The 23284-nt window shown below is 41.3% G+C and overlaps 1 protein-coding gene across 2 annotated transcripts; it reads left to right on the forward strand.

Moving 5' to 3' along the window:
• The first annotated feature begins 2072 nt into the window (after nucleotides 1-2072).
• LOC122755372 (guanylate-binding protein 4-like) lies at nucleotides 2073-21565 on the forward strand. 2 transcript variants are annotated; one of them, XM_044003719.1, is made up of 11 exons: nucleotides 2073-2194; nucleotides 3165-3360; nucleotides 6069-6196; nucleotides 8164-8273; nucleotides 11065-11261; nucleotides 14183-14428; nucleotides 16075-16355; nucleotides 17635-17847; nucleotides 18430-18532; nucleotides 18642-18835; nucleotides 21228-21565. In XM_044003719.1, exons 2-11 carry the CDS (start codon nucleotides 3171-3173, stop codon nucleotides 21447-21449), a joined length of 1884 nt encoding a protein of 627 aa, XP_043859654.1. In that variant the 5' UTR covers nucleotides 2073-2194; nucleotides 3165-3170; the 3' UTR covers nucleotides 21450-21565. The 2 variants fall into 2 exon arrangements, with proteins under 2 accessions (XP_043859654.1, XP_043859656.1); XM_044003721.1 differs by lacking the exons at nucleotides 2073-2194; nucleotides 3165-3360; nucleotides 6069-6196 and adding an exon at nucleotides 6621-6647 and having other exon boundaries at nucleotides 21228-21563.
• Nucleotides 21566-23284: the final 1719 nt, after the last annotated feature.

Below are 23284 nucleotides of genomic sequence, written 5' to 3' on the forward strand. Positions count from 1 at the left end.
GTACTTTTTTCACTTCCTTTCTTCTTCTCCTTTTTTGCAACATGGCTAATATGTAAATTGCTCTTGTTGTTTAGCCATTTCAATAGTCTTTGGCTCTTCATGACCCCATTTGAGATTTTCTTGCAAAAGGTTCTGGACTGGTGTGCCATTTCCTTCTCCAGTTTATTTTATACATTATGAACTGAAGCAAAAAAAAAAAGGTTAAATTATTTCTCTAGGGCCACACAGCTAGTAAGTATCTGAGGCCACATTTGAACCCAGGTCTTCCCGAATCTAGGCCTAGCATTCTACCTACCCATTTGGAAATATGTTTTACATAAAACACACATATAACTGATATAATACTGCTTAATAATAGGTTTGGAAGGCATAAAGGGAAAGAGAATAAAGAACTCAAAATATTTTAAAATATATTTTTTAAAAAGAACAGTTTATTCATACATTTTGTCTACTTTTCTATTAGTGAACGACCCTTGGTCTTTTATATTTGTGTTAAATCCTTATATAGCTTGCATATAACACTTTTTATCAGGGATATTTGAACAAGGATCTCTCCCCCAATGGAGAGCTTCACTTATTTAACTAGTTGTATTGATTTCTTTATGTGTAAAAGCTTTTCAGTTTCAGGCAATCAGTTTACTGATTTTATCTTTTGTGATCATTGTATCCCTTCTTTGGCTAAGAATTTTTCCATAGATATGTCTGAAAGGTACTGCTATGCTTTTCTTTCTTTTTTTCTTTTCTTTTCTTTTTTTTTGTGGGGCAATGAGAGTGAGGTGACTTGTCCAGGGTCACACAACTAGTAAATGTCAAGTGTTTGAGGCTGGACCTGACTCAGGTCCTCCTGAATCCAGGGCTAGTGCTTTATCCACTGTGCCACCTAGCTGCCTCCCCTATGGTTTACTTTCAATTTTTTTTCTTGTCCATTTCCATTTTTAACTTATTGTAGAATAGGGTGTAAGTAGTTGATATAAATTAGATTTGTTCTCAGCTCTACTGGACTTCCTCTTCTCTGACTGTCTAAATCTCCACAGAAGGCTTTATGGGCCAATAGTGGGTGATTAAGAAATTATAAATGACTGATAGTAGAAATACTATACGCAATAATATGAATCAGTCAAATTATCACTGGCTGAAATAACCACTCATGCTCATTGAGATGTAAACAAACCTGTAGCTAGCCAGACCTCAGCGATGACCTCAACCATCAATGAAAAGGTCCAAAGAGAGAGAGGCAGAGATCCAAAGGGAAGCTTACCATTAAGAGGATGGTAATATTCATTCAGGAACACCAGGCTCTCCTGAGCAACCCTGCATAGATTACTAAAATGCATAATTGCCCAAGGTACTATACAATGCTGACGTTTTCCTTTTCACTATCCATGATTCTCTGAGGTGAGCAATATCTGTATGACTTGGTCTGGTACTTTTGTTTTCTTCTTTAGTCATTTCAGTCATGTCTAACTCCCCATGACCCAATTTCAGGTTTTCTTGGCAATGATACTGAAGTGGTTTGTCATTTCCTTTTCCGGATCATTTTACAGATGAGGAAACTGAGGCAAACAGGGTGAAGTGACCTGATAAGTGTCACTCAGCTAGGAAGTGTCTGAGGCCAGATTTAAACTCAGGAAGATGGGTCTTGCTGACCCAAGGCCTAGCACTCTATCCACTAAGCAACCTGGTCTGTTATACATGGCATTAAGGTAACAGATAAGATGTTCAAATGTGTTAGCATTTCATCAGTGCCAAAATCAAGGACACTCCTCTGACCTAGTAGAGTGATCTGGGTCATGTATCTGAACAATTTGTACTGTGAGGTCCTGGGCTTTCTGCTTCTCCTGGTAGGTACAATGGACATGTAGGCTCTTTTTGAAGTTCACATTAGAAAATACTTCTGTTGAAGTGCCTACAGCTGGGGAATGAGGAACTTGTCTCATTTCTCAAACACGACACCCACGCGTTGGCTTTAGTCTCCCATTCTAGACTTAGGGAGTTAGAAACAGCAAGAGTTGCTTTTACTTTCAATTTCTCTGGTCCCTCCCATCCTTTCTTTCTTCCTATAAATAAGAGAAGCATTTTGAAAAGCAACAGAAAGAGGAGAGAAGAGAAGGAAGAGCAAATAAAGGAAGACCTGAGAGAAACAGGAAACTTGTGAGATCATTCAGGCAGTTTGTCTTGAAGTCTTGTGAAACAGGTATGGGTTTTTCCCAAGTTTGCTCTTATCTTCTCAGAATACTCTAGGTGGGCTGTAGTTGTCAGCCTGGGGACAGCACTCATTTTCATGGCCACCATGGGCTTGGACTAACATAATGCAAAGTGATATTATTCTTACATCAGGTAAAATCTTCCACAGGGGGTTTTACTGGGGTATGGCTGCTGTTCCTGTTACAGCTTTTTGTAGTCACAGTGCTAGCACATTCTCTTTACTCCAAGTGCTGCATGAAGTAGGTGCCAAAACCTCAGGGTGGTGTGGGGGAAGGGAGGAATGGACACAAATAACCCCAAAGTCACTCAGGCCACACTAAGAAGGGACTAGGACCAGGTACAAAGAAAAAAAAAACTATTTGCCTCAAAGTATTAGCTAAAAACATTGTCCCATGTTACTCTTTTATAACACTCATTTTCATGACTACTGTGGGCCTGGACCAACATAATGCAAAGTGATATTATTCTTACATCAGGTAAAACCTTCTACAGTAGGACTTTCAAAGACTGGGAATATTTTCCCCAAGTGACAGCCCCTAGAGATCAAGAATGAAGAGCTGGTTAGGGCTGCTGGGTGGTATGGATAGAGTGCTGGGCCAGGAGTCAGGAGGACCTGTGTTTAAGCCCAGAAACTGTCTGCCTCAGTTTCCTCATCTGTAAGAATGGAAATAATAATTGTGCTTAGTCTCCCAGGCTTGTCAGGGGTATAAGATAATATCTGTAGAGTGCTGTGGAACTATTAAGGCAATACATAAAAATAATTATCATTTCTTCCACCACCATCATCATCAATGTTATCTGCCATCATCAGTTCTGTGTTCCTGAAAATAGAATTCCACAAGGGCAGAGCATCCTCTGTTCTGTGGTTACTAATACTTCACTCACCTCAGCAGTCTGAGTTGAGGATGGCATGAATTCTGCTTCTTGGTTACTGTCTAAGGGCTCCTCTGCATTTACAGGTGACCATGGAAGCAGCAGTGCCCATGCAGGCCCCCATGTGTCTGGTAGAAAACAGGAATGAAGAGCTGACAGTAAACCAGGAAGCCCTGGGGATTCTTACTTCCATTACCAATCCAGTGGTGGTGGTAGCCATTGTTGGCCTGTACCGTACTGGAAAATCCTACCTGATGAACAGACTGGCAGGAAAGAACAAAGGTAAGTGAGTCTTGGGCCTCTGGGAGTCTATTTTTGGAGCATATTATGCAACAGGGTCCGAGTTGCTACAAGGCATATCTGAGACCTAATAAAGATTTAAAAGTTGGCCCCTGGTTTACTGTTGCCTTCCAGTCAATCAACAAACATTTATTAAGTGCCTACTATGTGCTAGAAACTATTCTAAGTGCTGAAGACACAAAGAAAGGAAAATTCAATCCCTGCTCTCAAAGAGCTCACAGACTAACAAAGGAGACAACAAGCAAACAACTGTGTACAAATGAGACCTATACAAGGTCAAGTGGAGACAATCATGAGATGAAATGCACTAGCATTAAGGGATCAAGAAAAGTTACTCACTTAACTGTAGCTGAGAATTAAAGGAAAACAGGGAAGCCAAAGTTCAGAGATGAAGAGGGGGAGAATTGCAGGCAGGAGAGACGGGGTCAGGAGATGGAGTGTCCACCTGTAATACTGTGAATTAAATTAAATTAATTACCCATGAAATATCTTCATGACATGGAGACCCATTTCTCCTGGGAAAGTCTCACATGCTTCGAGTGGATGTTCCTTTAACTTACTGACAGATTTGAGGTCTCCCAGTTATCCTTATTCTGGTTTAGCCCATCTGCCTAGATGGTTTTACTGGGGTGTGGCTGCTGTTCCTGTTATAGCTTTTTGTAGTCAGAGGTGAGAGTTGGGAGAGAGATAGACACCAAAGGTAGATGAGCAGCCCTGAAAAGGCATAAGAGAGCCCTCACAGCAGAGGTACCAGTCCTTCCTGAACACCCCATACACACTCCCAGATGTGCATAGAGATTTGTCCAGTGTCACACAGGTAGTAAACAACAGAGGCAAGATTTGAACCCAGAGCCTGTTACTTTCGGGGCTTTCTGCACATGGCTTGTGTACTGAAATGTATTTGGAATTGACATAATTTGATGCAAAGTGAACCCTGAACAATATCAACAAATTTATCTTTAGAATCTTCCCACCTCTCTTTCTTCATTTTAATGAATGAATGAATTTATTAAGGCCTAAATTCCAAGCACTGCGCTAAGTAAGTATTGATGGTGCCAGTACAAAATCAAGATAATCCCGACTGTCAAGAAGCTCCTGTTCTAATGAAGAATTAGCATGCAGAGGTTCCAGTTTCAAGTCATGGGGAAAAGCTCATTGGTCCTAAGGGTTCAGAAGAAAATCATGAAGTGATGTGTCTTCTTTCTTGTCTTTTCCATTGATTAAAACCACTTGTGCAGAACCACCGGTCAGTTCCAAGGATTTGGATGATAAACGTGTTGTGTTGTGGGTCTAAACTTACTACGGTGACTAAAGCAATGGGGGCTGTACCTGCAGAGTCAGTGGCCAGATCCAAGGTTGATTTCCCTGCACCATGGCTGCCTGGGGAGGGCTGGTGTCCAGGGTGAAAGGGATGCTCCTGTTTTCAGGGCTCTTAGACTTGCCTGCTTTCAATAGGTAGTGCCAGTAAGTGACAATTGTTCAACTATTGGCAGAGATGTTGGTAGGGGTGGGTGACCCTTTGGCCAAAGGGGATGATCCCCAGGATAATGGCTGCAGGGGCTAGGCTAGAAGGAAAAATTTGATCACGGTTAGAGGCTGAGGTGTTCTTCCTAGGAGTTTTGGGAGAAGGAATCTGAGCTATCTCCATCAGAGGGGAAGGGATGATCAAAATGGAGGTGGTGATTTGGTCCTCCTGGCATTTATTGATTTCTACTCAGAATGCCTAACACATTCATTGAAGGTGAATTTCTAGTCCGGTGAGGGGCAGAAGTTTTCTTAGTAGCACTAAGAATGGAGGGTGCATTCTCTACTGGGTGAGAGTTGCATTCCTGGATTTTGGACTTGGGTCCAGATTGGCAGGAAGGCCAATGGTCTGGGACATGCTGCTTGCTCTTCACATACATCCTGAGATTACTTACCCAAATGTGGCAGTTGGTCAGCAATTGGTGTTGGTTGTAACTGGGATGACAGGCCATCTCATTTCATCCTGAAATAAGACATGGGGAATGCATGGGGGAGGGGCACACAGAGGTTAAATGACTTATCCAGGGTCCCACAGCTGTCATGTGTCCAGGGCTCCACTAGGAACCATTGCTTCCTTGCCATCTACTAACACTCCCATCATGCTTTCCTCTGGGCTGCTCTTTATTCTCTATGCTCAGGTTTCTGGGGTTGGTCTAAACTTTTTGAAGTCTTGGGTGTGGCTGATATCATTAAGAAAGGTGATGTCTCCAGGCACACCTGAAGCTCTCATTGATCTTGTTTACACTTTACCATAAATATTACCCCATAAGTCTAACCTCACAATGCTCTGGGTGAACTGAAGACATAAATTCCTCTGTCCCTATATTGGATAATGTGGGACTGGGACCCAGGCAGACCTGGGTGTGAAAGCTGCCTCAGCTTCTTACTGGCTCTGTGACCCTGGGCCAGTAATTTACCTCCCTCAGTCTCAGTTTCTTCCTCTGTGAAATGGAGACAAAGGAACACCTAGTTCCCAGGATTACTGTGAAGAAAGAATGAGAGAGCACACAGAAAATGGGCCACACAAATGCTAACTCTGATCCTTGTTCTCCTTTCCCCACTGGGGAGCTGCCCATCTTCTCCCTTTAGCACCCCTGAGTTTGGCTGTTGCAGTCTCTGAGCTTCCTGCCTCCACTGGGTGCTCATGTTTCCTCCTTCCCTTGCAGGCTTCTCCCTGGGCTCCACTGTGCAGTCCCACACAAAGGGCATCTGGATGTGGTGTGTCCCTCACCCCAGCCTACCTGACCATACCTTAGTTCTGCTTGACACTGAGGGCCTTGGAGATGTGGAAAAGGTAAATGGAATCAGTGACATTCTGCTCACCCCTCCCTGTATCTGCCTGACATGAGGAGGAATGACACCCCTGACAGGCCTGTGTGTGGGTACGACAGCGTATTGCCAAGGGAGGCTTGGGCTGTGTAGCTGTGGGATGCTGAATATACAAAAAAGAAAAAGAAAGACAGGCCCTGCCTTCCATCGGCTTACAACCTAAAGGAGGAAGACAAAAGTTAACTGAAACTGGCAGAGAGGACAAGGGGACATCTGGTGCATGGAGTCAAAACCAAGCAGAGCTGCTGCTGGAAAGTAGAGAGTTACCTGGAAAGTTGTGACGTGAGCTTCCTCTAAAAGAAGGCTTTGGAAGGAGTTCACTGCTGCACCCTCTCACTTTCTAATCAGAGAGGAGAGGCAACTGAGGGAGTTGAGAATACAAATCATGGTTGACCAGCATGGTGGTGAGATTTCAGGTGATCAGCTTGTCCTGGGGGAGACATGACAGGGTGATGGTGCCTGGATTCCAAACAACTGATGGAAAATGGAGAGATTTCATTCTCAAGGTCCTTTCCCTTGGCAATGAACAAACGTCTATGAAAGATTAAAGAAATCCCCTCTGGCCCCTGGGCTTGCTTTCATATCCATTTCCCTTGGCAATATTTTTGCCTGTAACTATTTTGCCCTATACCCCCAACCAGTTGGAAGAAACTTCCCTGTTTTCCTAAGTTCAACAATGACTAAATGAGCTCTCTCTCTCTCTCTCTCTCTCTCTCTCTCTCTCTCTCTCTCTCTCTCTCTCTCTCTCTCTCCCTCCCACCTAAGAATCCACCCCCTAAGGAAAGCTAGAACAATTTTTTTTCACCCTATATTTGTCATATCATCTTGCCCATTGTGAGATTAAAATTGGATATTAGATCATAAATCTCCCCTACTTAACTTTTCCCTAATTTATCTCCCAGACTAGTAAATGGAAGAAGCTTCTGGTTTTCTAGATAGAGCCTTTATTGTATGGTAGTCACAAGGTGATGTTGATTAGAAGGATAGGAAAATAGAAATACAATACAAATCGTCTTAAGTCTAGGCTTAGTCTATATTCCTTATAAAAACTCACCAAACCGAAAAAGGCCACCTTTGGAGAGAGAGAGACCGTCTGTGCCGCGCCGTCACCATCATGGCCCTAGAATACATGGAAACTAGGAAAAAAAAACCATTACAGATATTCATCAGATATGGGATCTTTCCACACAAAAATAGAAATGATGTAGGCCCCATTTGGTGGTGGTATATCATTTTGAGCGTTTGTTTTGGTGCTACAGTTTTGGTGCTACAAACCTCATGAGCCATCTGGAAGCCCAGCCACCCCCCAAACACAGAGTGATCTAGAACCCAAGTAGCTGCTGGAGGTCCCTCTCAGGTGCTTCCCACTTCCTTTAGTCCCCCTTGCTGGCTGATCTGGAACTTTAGGCCCAAATGCTGTCCAGATAGCAAAGAGGTAACATGTTCACAGATATACAGGTGGTTTTGTTATTCCAATAGGTAGAGCAATCTTGAATTCAGAGTCCTGGACTGTCTCTATCCAAGTTTCAGTGGAGGTGGTGGTCAAGGTGGTAGTGATAGTTTGACTTGACTTGCACAGGCTACCTCTCTTTTTCTCTTGGGCATCTTGCTTCCTTGGTGAATCTGAATACAAAAATAGATTCTAGTTTTACCAGCCTTGATCTTTCTCTGATTTTTTAGATTAGAAAGTTAAGTATTGACAGACAGACAGAAAGATGGATGGATGGATAGACAGACAGATAGATAATCTTTTAGGCATATATTCCAGGCAATGATTTAGACTACAGCCTCCAGTGTCAAACCTAAAGCACCAACTCTTGAATATATGAGTATTTCCTGACTCCAGTGGAACTGACCACTAATACTGAGGGTCATAGAGTGTCATGGATGGAGGATTGAATAATAGGTCCACTGACATAATCTGTCTTGTAGGATGACTCCCAGAATGACTCCTGGATCTTTGCCCTGGCCATCCTGCTCAGCAGCATATTTGTCTACAACAGCATGGGCACCATCAACCACCAGGCCTTGGAACAGATGCAGTATCCTTTTAGAACTTCAGAACATCAGAACATCCATGACTTGCTTGAGACAGCTGCCCTCTCACTAGGACAGATGACAAGCTCTCCACACTTTAGGAACTGTCATCTTAAGTTACTCTTCCCAGAGATGACCGTAACTAGGTGGCCAACTTTTTAGGGTCAATGTCCTCAAACCAGCTTGGCTGATCCTTGCCTTACAGTGTGGCACCAGGTCTATAACTGAAGCCTTGGGTGAGTTTGCCATTGTACATATATGTTCCACTTCCATGTTCAAGACTTCTGAAATGCCTTCATCAGTCCATCTATCCCTCTGCCTTTTCATTGTCAACCCTCTTTTCCCCTCTCCCTTTTCTTACATCATTCATGTCTTCTCCATACATTGTATCCTTCACCCCTGTCTCACATGAAGAGGTGGCTCCTCTTTGCCAAGGCGAACTCCTCTAAATTTACCTTTGATTCCATTTCATATTGTCTTTTCCAAGAGGTTATCTTCTCTATTATCCCCACTCTTTCACTAACCTTCAATCTACCCCTATAAATCAGCCTTGTCTCCCTCTCTCTTAAAAAAACCCCTTCACTTAATCCAGTTATCTGAAAAAGCTACAATCCTATATCTCTACTCTCCTTCCTAGCAAAACTCATTGAGAATGTTCCCTATAATCACTGCCTCTACTTTCCTTCCTCTTTCTTTCTTCTAAACCCTCTGTGGTCTGCAGTCTGACCTCACCATTCAACTGAACCTCCTCTATTTAGAGTTACCAATAATCTCTAAATTATTATCTATTGATCTTTTCTCAATCATCACCCTTCTTGACTTCTCTGCGACCTTTGCCACTGGGGATCAAGCTCTTCTCTTAGATACCCCCACCTAGACATTCATAACACAATTTTTCCTGTTTCTCCTACTACATGTATGACTTCTCTTTAGTCTCTTATACTGGATCTACATTCAAGTCATGGCCACTGACCATTGGTGTCCTGTAAGGTTCTTCTCTGAGCTGTTTTTTTTCCTATTATACTTTCTAGCTTAGTAATCTCATTAGCTCAAGTGGATTTAATTATAGTCTCTATGCTGATGATATTTACATCTACTTTTCACCCTCCCCACTCTGCTGAGCTTTAGTTTCTCATTTCTAGTACCTATCGGACATCTTATATAGGATGTGCTCTAGACATCTCAAACTCAACATGTTCAAAACAGAATTATTTACCTTTCCCACCAAACCACAACTTCTTATTAATGTTGTGCACACTACCATCCCTCCAGTTCTTCAGCCTCTCAACCACTGTTAACTCTACACTCTCTCTCATTCCCAATATACAATCTGTTGTTATGAGTTTTCATTTATATCATCATAACATATCTCCCATACATTCTCTTCTCTCCTGAGATATTGCTACCATTCTGGTGCAGGTCCTCATCACCTCACACCCAGACTATTTCAATAGAGTGCTAGTTGGTTTGCTGTCCTCAAGTCTCTTTTCATGCTAGTCCATCCTTTATTCAGTTGTGAATGTAATTTTCATAATGCACAGATTTGACAATGTCACTGTCCTTAATAAACACCAGTCAATCCTATTACTTCTAGGATAAAATATAAAATGTTCTGTTTTGTTTTTAAAACCCTTTACTGACATTTACTTTCTTAGATTTTCAGTCTTCTTATATATTTCCTCCTAATACTCTACAATCAGACCATGTTGATGTTGATCTTTTTTTTTTTTTTTGCTGTTGCTCATACTTGAGATTCAATTGCCTCACTTTTTACTGACTGTCCTTTATGCCTGGAATTCTCTCCCTTCTCCCTTCTAATTCCAACTTTTCCTTTTGTCTTCAAAGTTTCAGTTCAAATCTTACCCTCAGCAAAGGGTCTTTCCTACTTTCCCCATTAATACTGCCTTCCTTCAAGGACTACCTGGCATTTACATTATATATTTATATTGATATTATAATTTTATTTATTTATTTATTTTTGGTGAGGCAATTGGGATTAAGTGAGTTGTCCAGGGTCACACAGCTTGTGTCAAGTGTCTGAGGTCAGATTTGAACTCAGGTCCTCCTAAATCCAGGGCCAGTGTTCTATCCACTGTGCCACCTAGCTGCCCCTTATTTTTTATTTCATTCATTCACTCACTCACTCATTTATTTATTTATCTATTTATTTATGTATTTATTTATTTTCAGGGCAATGAGGTTAAGTGACTTGCCCAGGGTTATACAGCTAGTGAGTGTCAAGTATCTGAGGCCGGATTTGAAGTCAGGTCCTCCTGAATCCAGGGCTGGTACTTTATCCACTGTGCCACCTAGCTGCCCCCAATATTATCATTGACATAGATATCCATACACAGATATATTCACATACATGCATATATGTATGTATATGGTATAAATAATTGCTTGTATATTATCTCACCCATTAGACTGTGAGCTCCTTGAGAGCAGGGAACATATTTTTGCCTTTATTTGTATTGCCAGCACTTAGGCCAATGCCTGATACACAGTAAGCACTTAATACATGTTGATTTCATACAAGTGCTTCTGTTCTGATATTATAGCAATACGGAACCATGATGAGAACTGGCATCTCACCAAGTTGTTTGAAGAACACATGAGGTTGACCAGGGCCTCCCCTGAAAAGCTCTTCCTTTCTCCTTTTAAATCTATGATTGAAATCCCATCAGTAGAGAAGGAAAAGTGGTGAGAGAGTTTATAAGATTCATTGGAGGAACAAGGAGAACTAGGAACTGTGGATGCTGGTGGGCGTTTCCTTTTCCTTATCCACAATCTTAGATATGTGACAGAGCTGACAGAGCTAATCAAGGTCAAATCCTCACCTGATGCTGAGGGAGAAGAAGACTCAGCAGAATTTGTGGGCTTCTTCCCAGACTTCGTGTGGACTGTGCGGGATTTCACGCTGGAGCTTAAGCTGGATGGGCACCCCATCACCCCAGATGAGTATCTGGAAAATGCCTTGAAACTCAGTAAAGGTAATTTATTAGGAATCGAGATTGGGCACATGGGCAGCCCTGGGCAGTACAGGGGGAAATGACAACAAATGTTTTTTTCCATTTCTTTGGAGCTAAGCTGTTTCTTTCTGAGCCTTATACTTTTGAATCTCATGGATTGTAGAAATGGAGTCTGAAAGCTATCAACCTTCTCATGGCTTTGTTGAAGGTCAGTTAATCTCTTTTTTGTAGTTCAGAATTTCCATGCTCTATCGACCTCTCCCAAGGTGGAATAGTCTCTGAGATAACTGCCTTTTGCCAGCTTCTGCGATGGGTTTGTATCTTAGGAACTTAAAAAAGGAGGGAGATGTTTCTGTATGTCTTGCAGTTTATTAGTGAGCATGGAATGTCAATGAAAGGGAATGACTTGATTTTCAGGGTTATTTCATTCAGTCCAGGGAATGGCCTAAGGGATTCTTCCTCTCTGCTAACAGCATAGAACTTGTTCATAACAAGAGATAAATAGCTATGTCCTTGAGAAGCCATGATGTACATCAACAAGGGAATAACATTTGGAGTAGAGGCCCTGGCTTCAAATTACACCTCTGGTGCTTACAGCCTTTGTCACTTTGGACAAATCATTTAATGTCGCTAAGCCTGAGTTGCCTCATCTGTAAAATGAAGTATTTGGATTTCAACATTTCTAAAAGAAAACCCTAGCTATATATCCATTAGGTAGTGAGAAGAGATGGTTTTTCCATTGAGAATTCTAGAGAAACACTAGCTCTGTCTTTCTCAAATATATTTTGTTTCTCCTAAAGATTTCTGACTGCCATCAGATGCTCCCATTCAGCTCTGTCATTGCTCTAGTAACCTTTCTTCTTGTAACATACTTCATAATGGGTTACAAACCTAAATATACAAATCTCTAATTATACACTATTTTCATTGTGGGCTGGTAACTCTCTGATGGCATACAGGCAGGGATGCTGATCTCACTGGAAATGTCTCTAAATCATGTTTTTTGTTTTGTTTTGTTTTGTTTTTGAGGCAGTTGGGGTTAAGTGACTTGCCCAGGGTCACACAGCTAGTAAGAGTCAAGTGTCTGAGGTCAGATTTGAATTCAAGTCCTCCTGAATCCAGGGCCAGTGCTTTATCCACTGCACCATCTAGTTGCCCCTCTAAATCATGTTTAACAATGAGTTTCTTCAATTCCAGTCAAGAGGAATTAATTAAATATCTACTTTACCCAAGGAACTATGCTAGGTTCTCAGTATACATGGCAAAAATGCCTACCTCAAAAGGTTACATGTTAATGGTGGGGGAAAGGTAAAAGATAAGTTGGTAAAAATAGAATAAATGTGGGAGACAAGAGAGGTAAAAAGGACTAAAGAGCTACAGGAATCATCAAGGGCCCTTGTAGGAAGTACTATCAAACCAGAGGGCTGCAGAGAGCTACATGTTCCAGATGAAAAGGTGACAGGGAGAAGAGTCCAGGCATAGAAACATACAAATAGGTGATAGAATGTCATACACAGAGAATAGGGAAGCCAATACCAGTGAAAAAGAGGATGGGAGGAGAGCAGTGTGAATTGAATCTAGAAGAATTAAAATCAGATTGGAAATCTGTCATGTTTGTGTTTGGTCCCAGACACATTAAGGAAGCACTGTGACTAGCTTCTTGAGTCAGGCAGCACCATAATCAGACTTGTCCATCTGGTATATCAGTTTGGTAATGTGTGTGTGATAAGTAGGGGAGGGGAGGAAGTAGAGGCTGGAAGACCAGTTTGGAGGCTACTGCAAGAGTCCAGGTGAAAGGTAATGAGAACCTGAACTCTGGTGATTGTGGGATGTAAGTGGATAGAAGTCAATAAGTTAAAGAGATGTTGGGAGGTAGAATTAGCAAATGACTGGTTACAGAGGTTATAGATGAGAAAGAAGTGTTGAGGATGACTTTGGAGACATTTTCTTCTCAATGGCTAATCCTGTTTGTACTGGCAGGGTTGTGGTTAACTTCTGTGGGGATCAATTTTTAACTGGGGAGTGTTAGCTAAGCAGTTTGCCGCAATATTGGGGCAAGGAAGGAGACTGGCAGCCTCCCTCAAAACAGAACAGGATTTATTTTAACAAGAATGAACTTAAAAAAACCCACACAAACAGGATCAGTGGGATCAAGGGTAAGGAAATACCATGGGGAAAGGGAAATTATGCAACCTCAGAAGACACCACTGCCCAGGAATCAGCTGAGAATATGCAGCAGACCTCCTGTCCTTCCAGCATCCAGCTAGAATGCCCGATTCTCCTCCCCCAATCCCAGAAAAAACCCACACAGCCCCAGCCAATGGGATGGCTGCTCTGACAGTCACATGACTGCCCTCACTAGGCTTCCAATCATTATAATTTTGCCAGGCCCATGTAGGCGTCAGCAAGTGCTGATGACGTGTGGTGCCAGCGCCCATGCAGTTTGGAGCTCCAGGCCAGTGCCTGCCGAGGCATAAAAACCTCAAATAACAATTAATTCTTTACACCTCAAACAAGGAGCATCTCCTTTTATTAAGCTGGGCATCTGTCTTCTTCCTGATTTCATACTTTCATACTTCGGTCTTTTTCATTTTAGGGAGCCACAATTCTCTTTCTACATTATCTATAATTAAAACAGTAATTTGCAGAGTTCTAGCTAGTGTTAGCTTAACACTGAATCTGTATGAGGTTCTGTTCAGATTTGAGATAAATCCATTTTCTCTGTATGTATCTAGGTGTTTACTCTGAATAACACAAAACATTATCCTTACAAGAAGTGAATTGTTTTCTGATTTTTAGTAATATTTCCCTAAATCACTTCTAGTTTTAAAAGTTCTGTGTCTATCATTCTACCTTAAGACTGAATATGTGAAGACTTGAATATAGCAATTTCCAGGCTTAAGCCTCTGCCTTAACATCATCTCTGTTTTCCTATCCCTCAGGCAAGAACCCTAAGGTTCAAATGGCCAACCTTCCAAGAGAGTGCATCAGGAAATTCTTTCCAAAACGGAAGTGTTTTACATTTGACCGTCCAACAAATGATAAATCACTCTTAACCCATCTTGAAGATGTCCAGGAAAGCCAACTGGATCCTGCATTCAAAGATCAGGCAGACAACTTCTGCTCTTACATCTTTTCCAATGCAAAACCCAAGGCCCTTAGTGGGGGTATCATGGTCAATGGGAAGAGTGAGTTTTCTTTTCTCTAATGCATACTTGATTGGGTTTTATTGTTTCTTTGTCTGTGTACAGATACTGAAAGATTTTTGTATTTATCTCCTCATGGATGTGGGTTTCTTTGTTCTTGTTTCCCTATCTTTCAGTTTACAAATCCCTAGGAATATGCACTCTGATGTTAATGATCTTTGTCAGTGATCTTTGATGGAGATTAAAACTCCATTAGAAAGGTTCCACAGGAGCAGAGAAAGGCGATTGCCTCAATTTTCCAAAGGAGAAGCAAATTGCATTAGTAAACTATAAACTGGTGACTTTGACTTCATTTCTGATAAACTTATAAAGCACATGATTAAGGGGATGGTTTGTGAGTACTAAGAAAGGAAAGCAGTGGTCACTAACATCCAGCAGATGAAGCTGTTTGACCCTGTAACTGGATTGATGTAGACCAGAGAAATTGTGTCAACTTAGCATAGTTTGATTTCAACAGAATATGTAATGGTATGTCATGCTATGATTATGAACAAGATAGAGATATCAAATAGATGGCAATGCTGTTAGGTGGATTTAGAACATATTAAATGACCAGACTGCCAAAATAGCCCTTGATAACTTGAGGTGAACTTGAAGGGAAGTCTATAATGTCGTTCTCTGGACCTCTATACCTTCCTCAATAACAATGACCGCATTATAGAAGATGCAAATGGAATAATGATCCAATGTGCACGTGGCATAGAGCTCAGAGAAACAACTAATACACTGAATGAAAGAAACGAGATATAATTTTTTCCTGGCAGGATAAATCGATGACTCCAAATGAATAATGGGGCCTAATAAAAATAAGTGAAAAGTTCTCCAATTGGTTTCAAAAAATCAACTTTAATAGAGGGTAGAGGAGGTAGAGATAGAAAACAAGTCTTGGAGGAAAATCTGGAGAATTTCATACAATTTCATACAAGTTCAGTATGAGTTGATAGTCTAAAGGACAAATTTATTTAAGCTTTCATTGCCAACAATGAGTGAAATAATTTTTCTCCTGTATTTATTTGGCTCCAGTTAGGCTTCATCTGGTATGCTGTGTTTAGGAAAGACATAGACAAGATCAAACATTTCCAGAAAAGGACAACTAAAATCAGTGAAAGTATTGAAGTTCACATAAGAATAAACCCATAGAAGAATGGTTGGATCTATTCTCCTTGACTCAGAGGTCAAAATTAGGAGAAATGGGAAAAAAATTGCTAAGAGGTATATTTAGGCTTGGTAAATAATGAGTCTTCTTAAAGATTTAAATTGTTGAAATGAAGAGGCTGCCTTGAGTGTTTATGGACTTCCTTTAAGTAAAAGTTATCTAATTGTGATTGGAAGCCACTTGCTGGGGTGGCTAGGTGGCGCAGTGGATAGAGCACCGGCCCTGGATTCAGGAGAACCTGAGTTCAAATTCGGCCTCTGACACTTAACAATTACTAGCTGTGTGACCCTGGGCAAGTCACTTAACCTCAATTGCCTCACTAAAAAAAAAAAAAAGAAAAAGAAGCCATTTGCTAAGAATATTGTCAAAGCCATCCAAAGCTACGCATGGGTTCTACCAGATAATTTACATTTGGATCAAATTGAATAAAGGTTTCTCTTTGCCTCATCTTTCATTTCATCTTATATATCAGGGTTGGGAAGATTGCTAGAAACCTATGTGAAGATGATATATAGTGGAGACATTCCCTGCCTGGAGAATGCAGTGTTGACATTGGCTCAGGCTGAGAATTCAGCTGCTGTGCAAAAAGCTGCCAACCATTATGTAAAGCAGATGGTCCTAAAGGTGGACTTGCGTATGGACACTCTCCAGGACTTGATAAATATACATACAGACTGTGAAAAAGAAGCCATCTCAATTTTCATGAAGCATTCTTTCAAAGATGACACACAAAAGTTCCAGATGGAACTGGTGGTATGTTCTCTTAGCTATTTCTTCTTCTTCTTCTCTTTTCTGAATGAAACCAAGCCTCTTTCCAATATCTTTGACCTTGGGATCTGTATTCCCACATCATAAGAGAAGAGCCTGGTATCTCCAGAAAGCCGGAGGCATGAAGGCCTAAATCTCACTTGGCATTAAAAGATTTTTCCTCCTTGTGACCCATTGAAATTAGTTATCTCTTAGAAGACAAAATGTCACCCACTCACATATTTGCTGAATTGATGGCATCATAGCTCTCTCAGAACACAGAAGCTCACAGACTCACTCTTCGCTACACACCTTCTTATCCCCAGAACCTTCAGATTCCTTCTAGAAGCATTTCCTGCCCATACAAATGTCTGCTCAGTCCTACTTAACTTTATAGCACTTACTTTGACCAGCTCAAAGGGAAAATCATTATTATAGGATTCTAGGACTGGCTGAGACTTTGGCGATCATTTGATGTAATCACCTTATTTTGAGAGTGAGAACACTGGGCCCCAGAAAGGATTGGTGAATTGTCCATACAGACCTAAAATAGCAGATTTTAAAACAGAACCTGGGGTGGCTAGGTGGCGCAGTGGATAAAGCACTGGCCCTGGATTCAGGAGTACCTGAGTTCAAATCTGGCCTCAGACACTTGACACTTACTAGCTGTGTGACCCTGGGCAAGTCACTTAACCCCCATTGCCCTACAAGCAACAACAACAACAACAACAACAACAACAACAACAAAACAACAAAAAAAACCCCCAGAACCTAAGTCTCCATGCTTTCCAGGCCAAAATTTAAAGTTTTATTCTACCACAATATATATCTTACCACAAAAAACAAAATAAATAGACCTTTTATCAACAGCTTCTTTCTTTCTTTCTTTCTTTCTTTCTTTCTTTCTTTCTTTCTTTCTTTCTTTCTTTCTTTCTTTCTTTCTTTCTCTCTCTCTCTCTCTCTCTCTCTCTCTCTCTCTCTTTCTTTCTTTCTTTCTTTCTTTGTGGGGCAATGAGGGTTAAGTGACTTGCCCAGGGTCACACAGCTAATAAGTGTCGAGTGTCTGAGAATGGATTTGAACTCAGGTCCTTCTCCTGAGTCTAGGGCTGATGCTTTATCTACTGAGCCACCTAGCTACCCCCAACAGTTTCTTTAGAATCTTACTCCTTCTGTAATAAAATAGGGCACTTTGATACCCTTTGAGGCATTGTACCAATCATCAACTGTTTTTATTATTACTAACATCTCTTCCTTTTCCCTGATTGTCTTTCCATCTCACTGGCAGCAAATCTTAGAAACCAAGAAGAATTATTTCATACAACAAAATGAGGAAGAATCAACCAGATATTGTCAAGTTAAGCTTGATTATCTTTCACAAACATTGATGGAGTCCATTTCTCAAGGCATCTTCTCTGTGCCAGGGGGTTACAAGCTCTACAGGAAAGAAAGAGAAAAAATAACAAACAGTTATCATCAAGTGTCTACGAAAGGGATAAAGGTGAGGAAAGACCTGGGGGTCAGGCCTGGTGACTCTGCATGGCGGGCTCCATTGGTCCAACTAAGTTTTTGAGCATTGACTTTCTCCTGCGAATAACTACCTAAGAGAAAAATGTTTAGACACCTTTGGTTTTTTAATTCGCATCTCAACTGGAAGTTCATAACAAAAATTCCTCCCTTCTGCTTAGAGAATATGCTGTGGAATTTAGGAAGCTAGGTCATATGAGGGTCATTATTAGGCCAAGCCTGATGCAGGTGGGCCTAGTACTTCAAGGTCGAGCTTGTAATGAAATGTGATACTCAAAGCTGTGCCTTCTTGTGCCCTGGCTCTTTGGTACTCACTGACCAGTAGTTCACATCAATGTCTCCTGAGTCAATCATGTCCCCAAAATGTCCTCAATGCCTTTTAAGGAAAAGAACAGTCTAGCCTATATAGATATTTCTCCTGCCACAGAGGATATGCCCTTCTTAGCATCTGACTTGGTCTGGGGAAAATTATGTGTCTGTCTTATTGTCCAGGCAAATGAGGTCCTCCAAAAGTGACTTGGTCTGGGGAAAATTATGTGTCTGTCTTATTGTCCAGGCAGATGAGGTCCTCCAAAAGTTTCTACAGTCACTGGCAATGACAGAAGAATCCATCCTGAAGACAGATCAAGCTCTCACTGACCAAGAGAAGACCTTGAAAGGTACAGGGAGCCTGACCCCTAGTAAACATTTAATAAAAGCTTGTTGACAGGAAATGAAAACTAGCCTCACCTTATTTAATCTTTTCATGTTTTCTATTCCATCAAACAGTTGAACAGGCTAATAGGGAAGCAGCTGAGAAGGAGAAGAAGTTGTTGGAACAGCAACAGATGGAAATGCAGCAAAAGATGGAAGCTCAGCAGCAAAGTTATGAAGAAAACATCAAGCAATTGAAAAGGAAGATGGAGGAAGAAAGGATCCAGATCCTGAGAGAACAGGAAGTGATGCTGGACCATAAGCTAAAGGTACACAGAGATTGGGGCAGTGGCTGTGCTTGGGAAGTGATACACCAATTGTTGTACAGATGAAATAGTTTTTGTGTCCTTCACAGGGCATCACCTCAGCTTTCATAGTGAGTGGCCTAGACAAGTCTACCCCAAACCGAAGTTATTCTATAGGTCCACAACCTCTAAGACTCAAAGTTCATAAGGCCCTACCAATGTCTGTGTTTTTCTAGTCAGCCAGAAGACACAATTAGCTCAAAGCAAATATTTTAACACCCAGAGGCTTTTCTGCTGTAGCTTTTTTATAGAAGGCAGATACTTTAACATACAGTCATCAGTGCAAGGTACATCCCTCAGTGTCATTTTTTTTCTCTATGGGAGATCCATATATTTCTCTGAGCCTCAGCTGAAATAAACCTTTTCTCTCCAGAAGAAGATTCCAGAACCCAGGGACTAAGCTTTTTGGAACAAAGATCCAGGGCCATCCCAACGACTTTGTGCATTCAGGCTGGAGGCTGGTTTTTGAATTCTGTTTCCTGATCATTAATCTTTGGCGTTATTGCTGCCAGGATGCTCTCTGTCTTGAGGTCAGGAAGTCCTGGCCTAACTCCCATTACTAAACGTGTCCCAGGTAGCATCTGCTATGGGCTACCCTTGCTGAAAACTGTAGAGGGCTAAGTTACACCCTCCCATGTGTTAGTCCCCAAATCCTTGGCTCTTTTCTGCAAATATAATAGGGTATGAACTGGCTCTGGTACTTCATTGATGCAGGCAACTGTAGTGAGAAGACTTCCTCTAGCAGTACAGTTGGTACCACACTGCAGGATAGTCTTAGAAAATACATGGGGTCACAGAGCCAGGATGTATCAGAGTTTGGACTTGAATTCAGGTTGTCCTGACTTTCTAAGGTTCTCATTCTCTCTCTCTCTCTCTCTCTCTCTCTCTCTCTCTCTCTCTCTCTCTCTCTCTCTCTCTCTCTCTCCCTCTCTCTCTCACACTCTCTCCTTCCCTTTCTGTCTGTCCATCTGTCTGTCTCTCTGTCTCTCTTCATCTGTCTCTGTGTCTCTGTCTCAGTCTCTTTCTCTCTAAAGCAACACTGCCTCATATTAATGAGAGGGGGCCAAGAAAGGCACAACAGCAAATGCAAGTCCAGAGCACAAGGCCATTATGTTCTGTACCTAGCCACATTCCTGAATATAATTATGGCAGCAAGGAACTTTCCTAACTATTAAAAGGGTAGGTGGGGGGGCACTTTGAAAACCACAAACTGCCATGAACATTTAAGGTCCTATGATGAATACTTCTAACACAATAGCACATAGAGGAAAACCTTAAATTGAATTGGACTGGATTGGATTTGCTGCCACTCCACCTGTTTCTGACTGGACCTTCAGAATTCAGATCAAAGCCTCTTTGTCCTCAACAAAGACCCTAAATAAATCTAAGCTGACTGTGAGGTTATCTGTAATTCCAAGGACCATGGACAGTGGAAGTTAATTCCAGGGTTCTCTGGAGTTTGGGGCTGCTAGGATGACACCAAGTATCCCAGACTGAGCCAATTGTACCCTCCTACTTGAGCCCAGAACTGCTGGGTCCTTGGGCAAGAACATAGCCAGTGGCTGACCTGGTTCTCTTAGAACCATTATCAATAAGTCCCTAGCCAAAGAGCCAGGTATAGAGTAGACCCTGTTTAAACCCATGGAATTTGGTTAGAGACAGCTCAAGCTAGTCATAGAGAGAGCAGATATTGATTCACATTTGTGTCAGTGTTGGACAAAGGGCCAAGCCACTTTGGAGTTGACTTGAGCCCATCCTGAGTCACTCTCTCTATAGTATTTTATGCCTTTATTTTACATGTAGACAGCTGGGCCACTTGATTATGGATTGAGAATAATGATGAAAATCATAGCTTACAATTGATATGTCGCTATAAGGCTTACAAAGCAAACATTATCTCATTTTTTATCTTCACAACAACCTGGGGAATGAGATGCTATCATAATTTAAGGAACATGATTCCAGTCCCAGGTAGTGCCAGAGGCAGGATTCAAACTCAGGTCTTACCGACTCTAAGTCCAGCACTGTACCACCTAGATCCCCCCTTTTAGGACCATGATTCCAACCCAATTGGCCTTATGTTCAGCTGTTACAGATTTCAGCATTGGCCCTGAAGTCTAGCTTCTTCTCTCTAGGAGTGGGGAAGTACTGAGTCATGGCGGAGAAGGCCTAACCTCTAGATAGATTTTTCACTGCCCAAGAATGTCCCTTGAGGAGAAATCCCTGTGCCTTTTCCCCTCTTCTAATCTACTTAGGGCTCACATCTTATGCAGCAGAGAAACACAGAGGTGCCTGGTGCTTGGTGCAATGGGAACTAACCAATGTGCAATGCTGATGTGCTTTTGTCTTGTCCTAGGAACAAAAGAAGCTGATGGAGGAAGGGTTTTATGAGAAAGCTGAAGAGATAAAGAGACAGATAGAGAAACTACAAAGAAACATTAAGTCTGCTGAGAGTAAAGAGTCCTCCTGGTGGACTTCAATTGTAGATACTATTAACAGTAAATTTAGAAGCTTATTACCTGGTATAAGAAAATGCTTTGGAATAGGGACAAGGGCATTGGGCCCATCAATGTCATAATAAAATGGGTTTCAATGTCTCAAAAAAGTTATAGAATGTAATTGTTCAGCCTAAAAATGGCACTGAGACTTCTTTGTATGTGTTTGTGAATGTGTGTGTTATCTGCTTTTAATTCAACTAAGTATTAAAAAGGAAAAATAATGCTCATTATGTAGGGTAATGAATATTGGGGAAAATTCACAAGAAGACCATCCATCTCCTCAGTGTTGTTGAGACGAGGCTTCATTCCATTAAGTGAATGGCTTCTTTAAAGTAAAGGGTCTAGAAAGCATAAAGCTTGACTTCTCCCCTTTTTCAATGGCTCCAGAGCTAGAATGAGGCTGGACCTTCATGTAATCTAGCTGCCTCATTTTACAGGTGGAATCTTTGTAGTACAATGGGTAGGGCAGGACCATTTACATTATTGGAGTCATTTAGTATGTTCTTCTATAGTCCCGCTTAATTTATTCTATACAAGACAGACAGATACCTAAGAGATTTATTAAGCACTTATTAATGCAAGTCTTTATTCAAAACTCTGGGAATACAAATATGAAACAAAAGAAAGAAAATCCCTCACTCAAGGAGTTTATATTCTAATTCAGGAAGACAACAAATAAAAGGGAGCTGAAATGTTGGTGGAGAGTGAGAAAGCACCTGAACATGGGCAGAAGTGGGAAAGTTCAGAGAGGCAGGAGAAAGGCAAAGTAAGGCAGGAAGGAGTCCAAGAAAACTTATGAGGTCAAAAATGAGAGATCTGCTACTAGGGAGGAAGCTGACCTGGAGCACATATGGAGATAATACCAGATGTAGCGCTTTGTGGCTATAGCAGTAACAGCAACTTCAGGCCCCCTCAGTCCAGAAACAGGGGGATTGGAAAAATGGTCAGAAAAATACTATATGGGACTCATGCTAGTATTGGGCACAGGATAGGGTGCTGATTGGTAACTATTTTGCCAATACCAACTTTGAGGGCACAGTTCTAAGGTGGAGATCATTTTCAGTAACAAGGGAGCAATGGTCATCAGGAGCAACAGTGTTTTCTTTTTCAAGGGAGCAGGGGCCCTGAAGAACAATAGTGTTTCTGGCTAGAGGGAATCAGGAACTCTTCCTGGATAAGGACAAGAGAATAGACCAGGAGAGGAGAGCCCATTAATCTCTCTAGATCACACCACCTTGCAAGTACTGAAAACTTCCAAACTGCCACAATTAGTTCTGAAAACAGCAGTCCAAAAAAGCCTTGATGCTTGGAACAATTCCTTCCCAGTTGAGCAGAACTCAGCTTTCAATGTCAATAAATATGCTGGCAAAATGAAGAAACAACAAAAAAGAATATGACCATTAAGAGCCACTATGGTGACAGGCAAGGTAAAAAACAAACACAGAAGAAATGATGTAAAAAAAGGTTACAAGCAAAGTGTCAAAGAAAAATAGAAATGTGACAAAATATGAAGAAGAGTTCCTGGAATACTTGAAAAATAATTGCGAAAATCAAATAAGAGTGGTAATAGGAAAATTTGGGAAAGAAATGAGAGTGGTGCAAGAAAATTAACAAAAGATAATTATTATCAGGAGGAAGCTAGGTGGCACAGTGGATAAAGCAGCAGCCTGGATTCAGGAGGACCTGAGTTCAAATGGAGCCTCAGATACTTGACACTTAGTAGCAGTGTGACCCTGGGCAAGTCACTTAACTCTCATTGCCTCAAGGAACAAAAAAGATAATTAACAGGTTGGTAAAAGAGCTGTAAAAATAATGAAGAAAAAAGCAACTTAAAAATAGAATGAGCCAAATGGTAAAAGAGGTCAAAATATCAATGCTGAAAATAACTCCTTAAACAGAAGAATTGGTCAAATGG

This window comes from Dromiciops gliroides, chromosome 4 (assembly GCF_019393635.1).
Source record: "Dromiciops gliroides isolate mDroGli1 chromosome 4, mDroGli1.pri, whole genome shotgun sequence".
Lineage (NCBI taxonomy): Eukaryota > Metazoa > Chordata > Mammalia > Microbiotheria > Microbiotheriidae > Dromiciops > Dromiciops gliroides.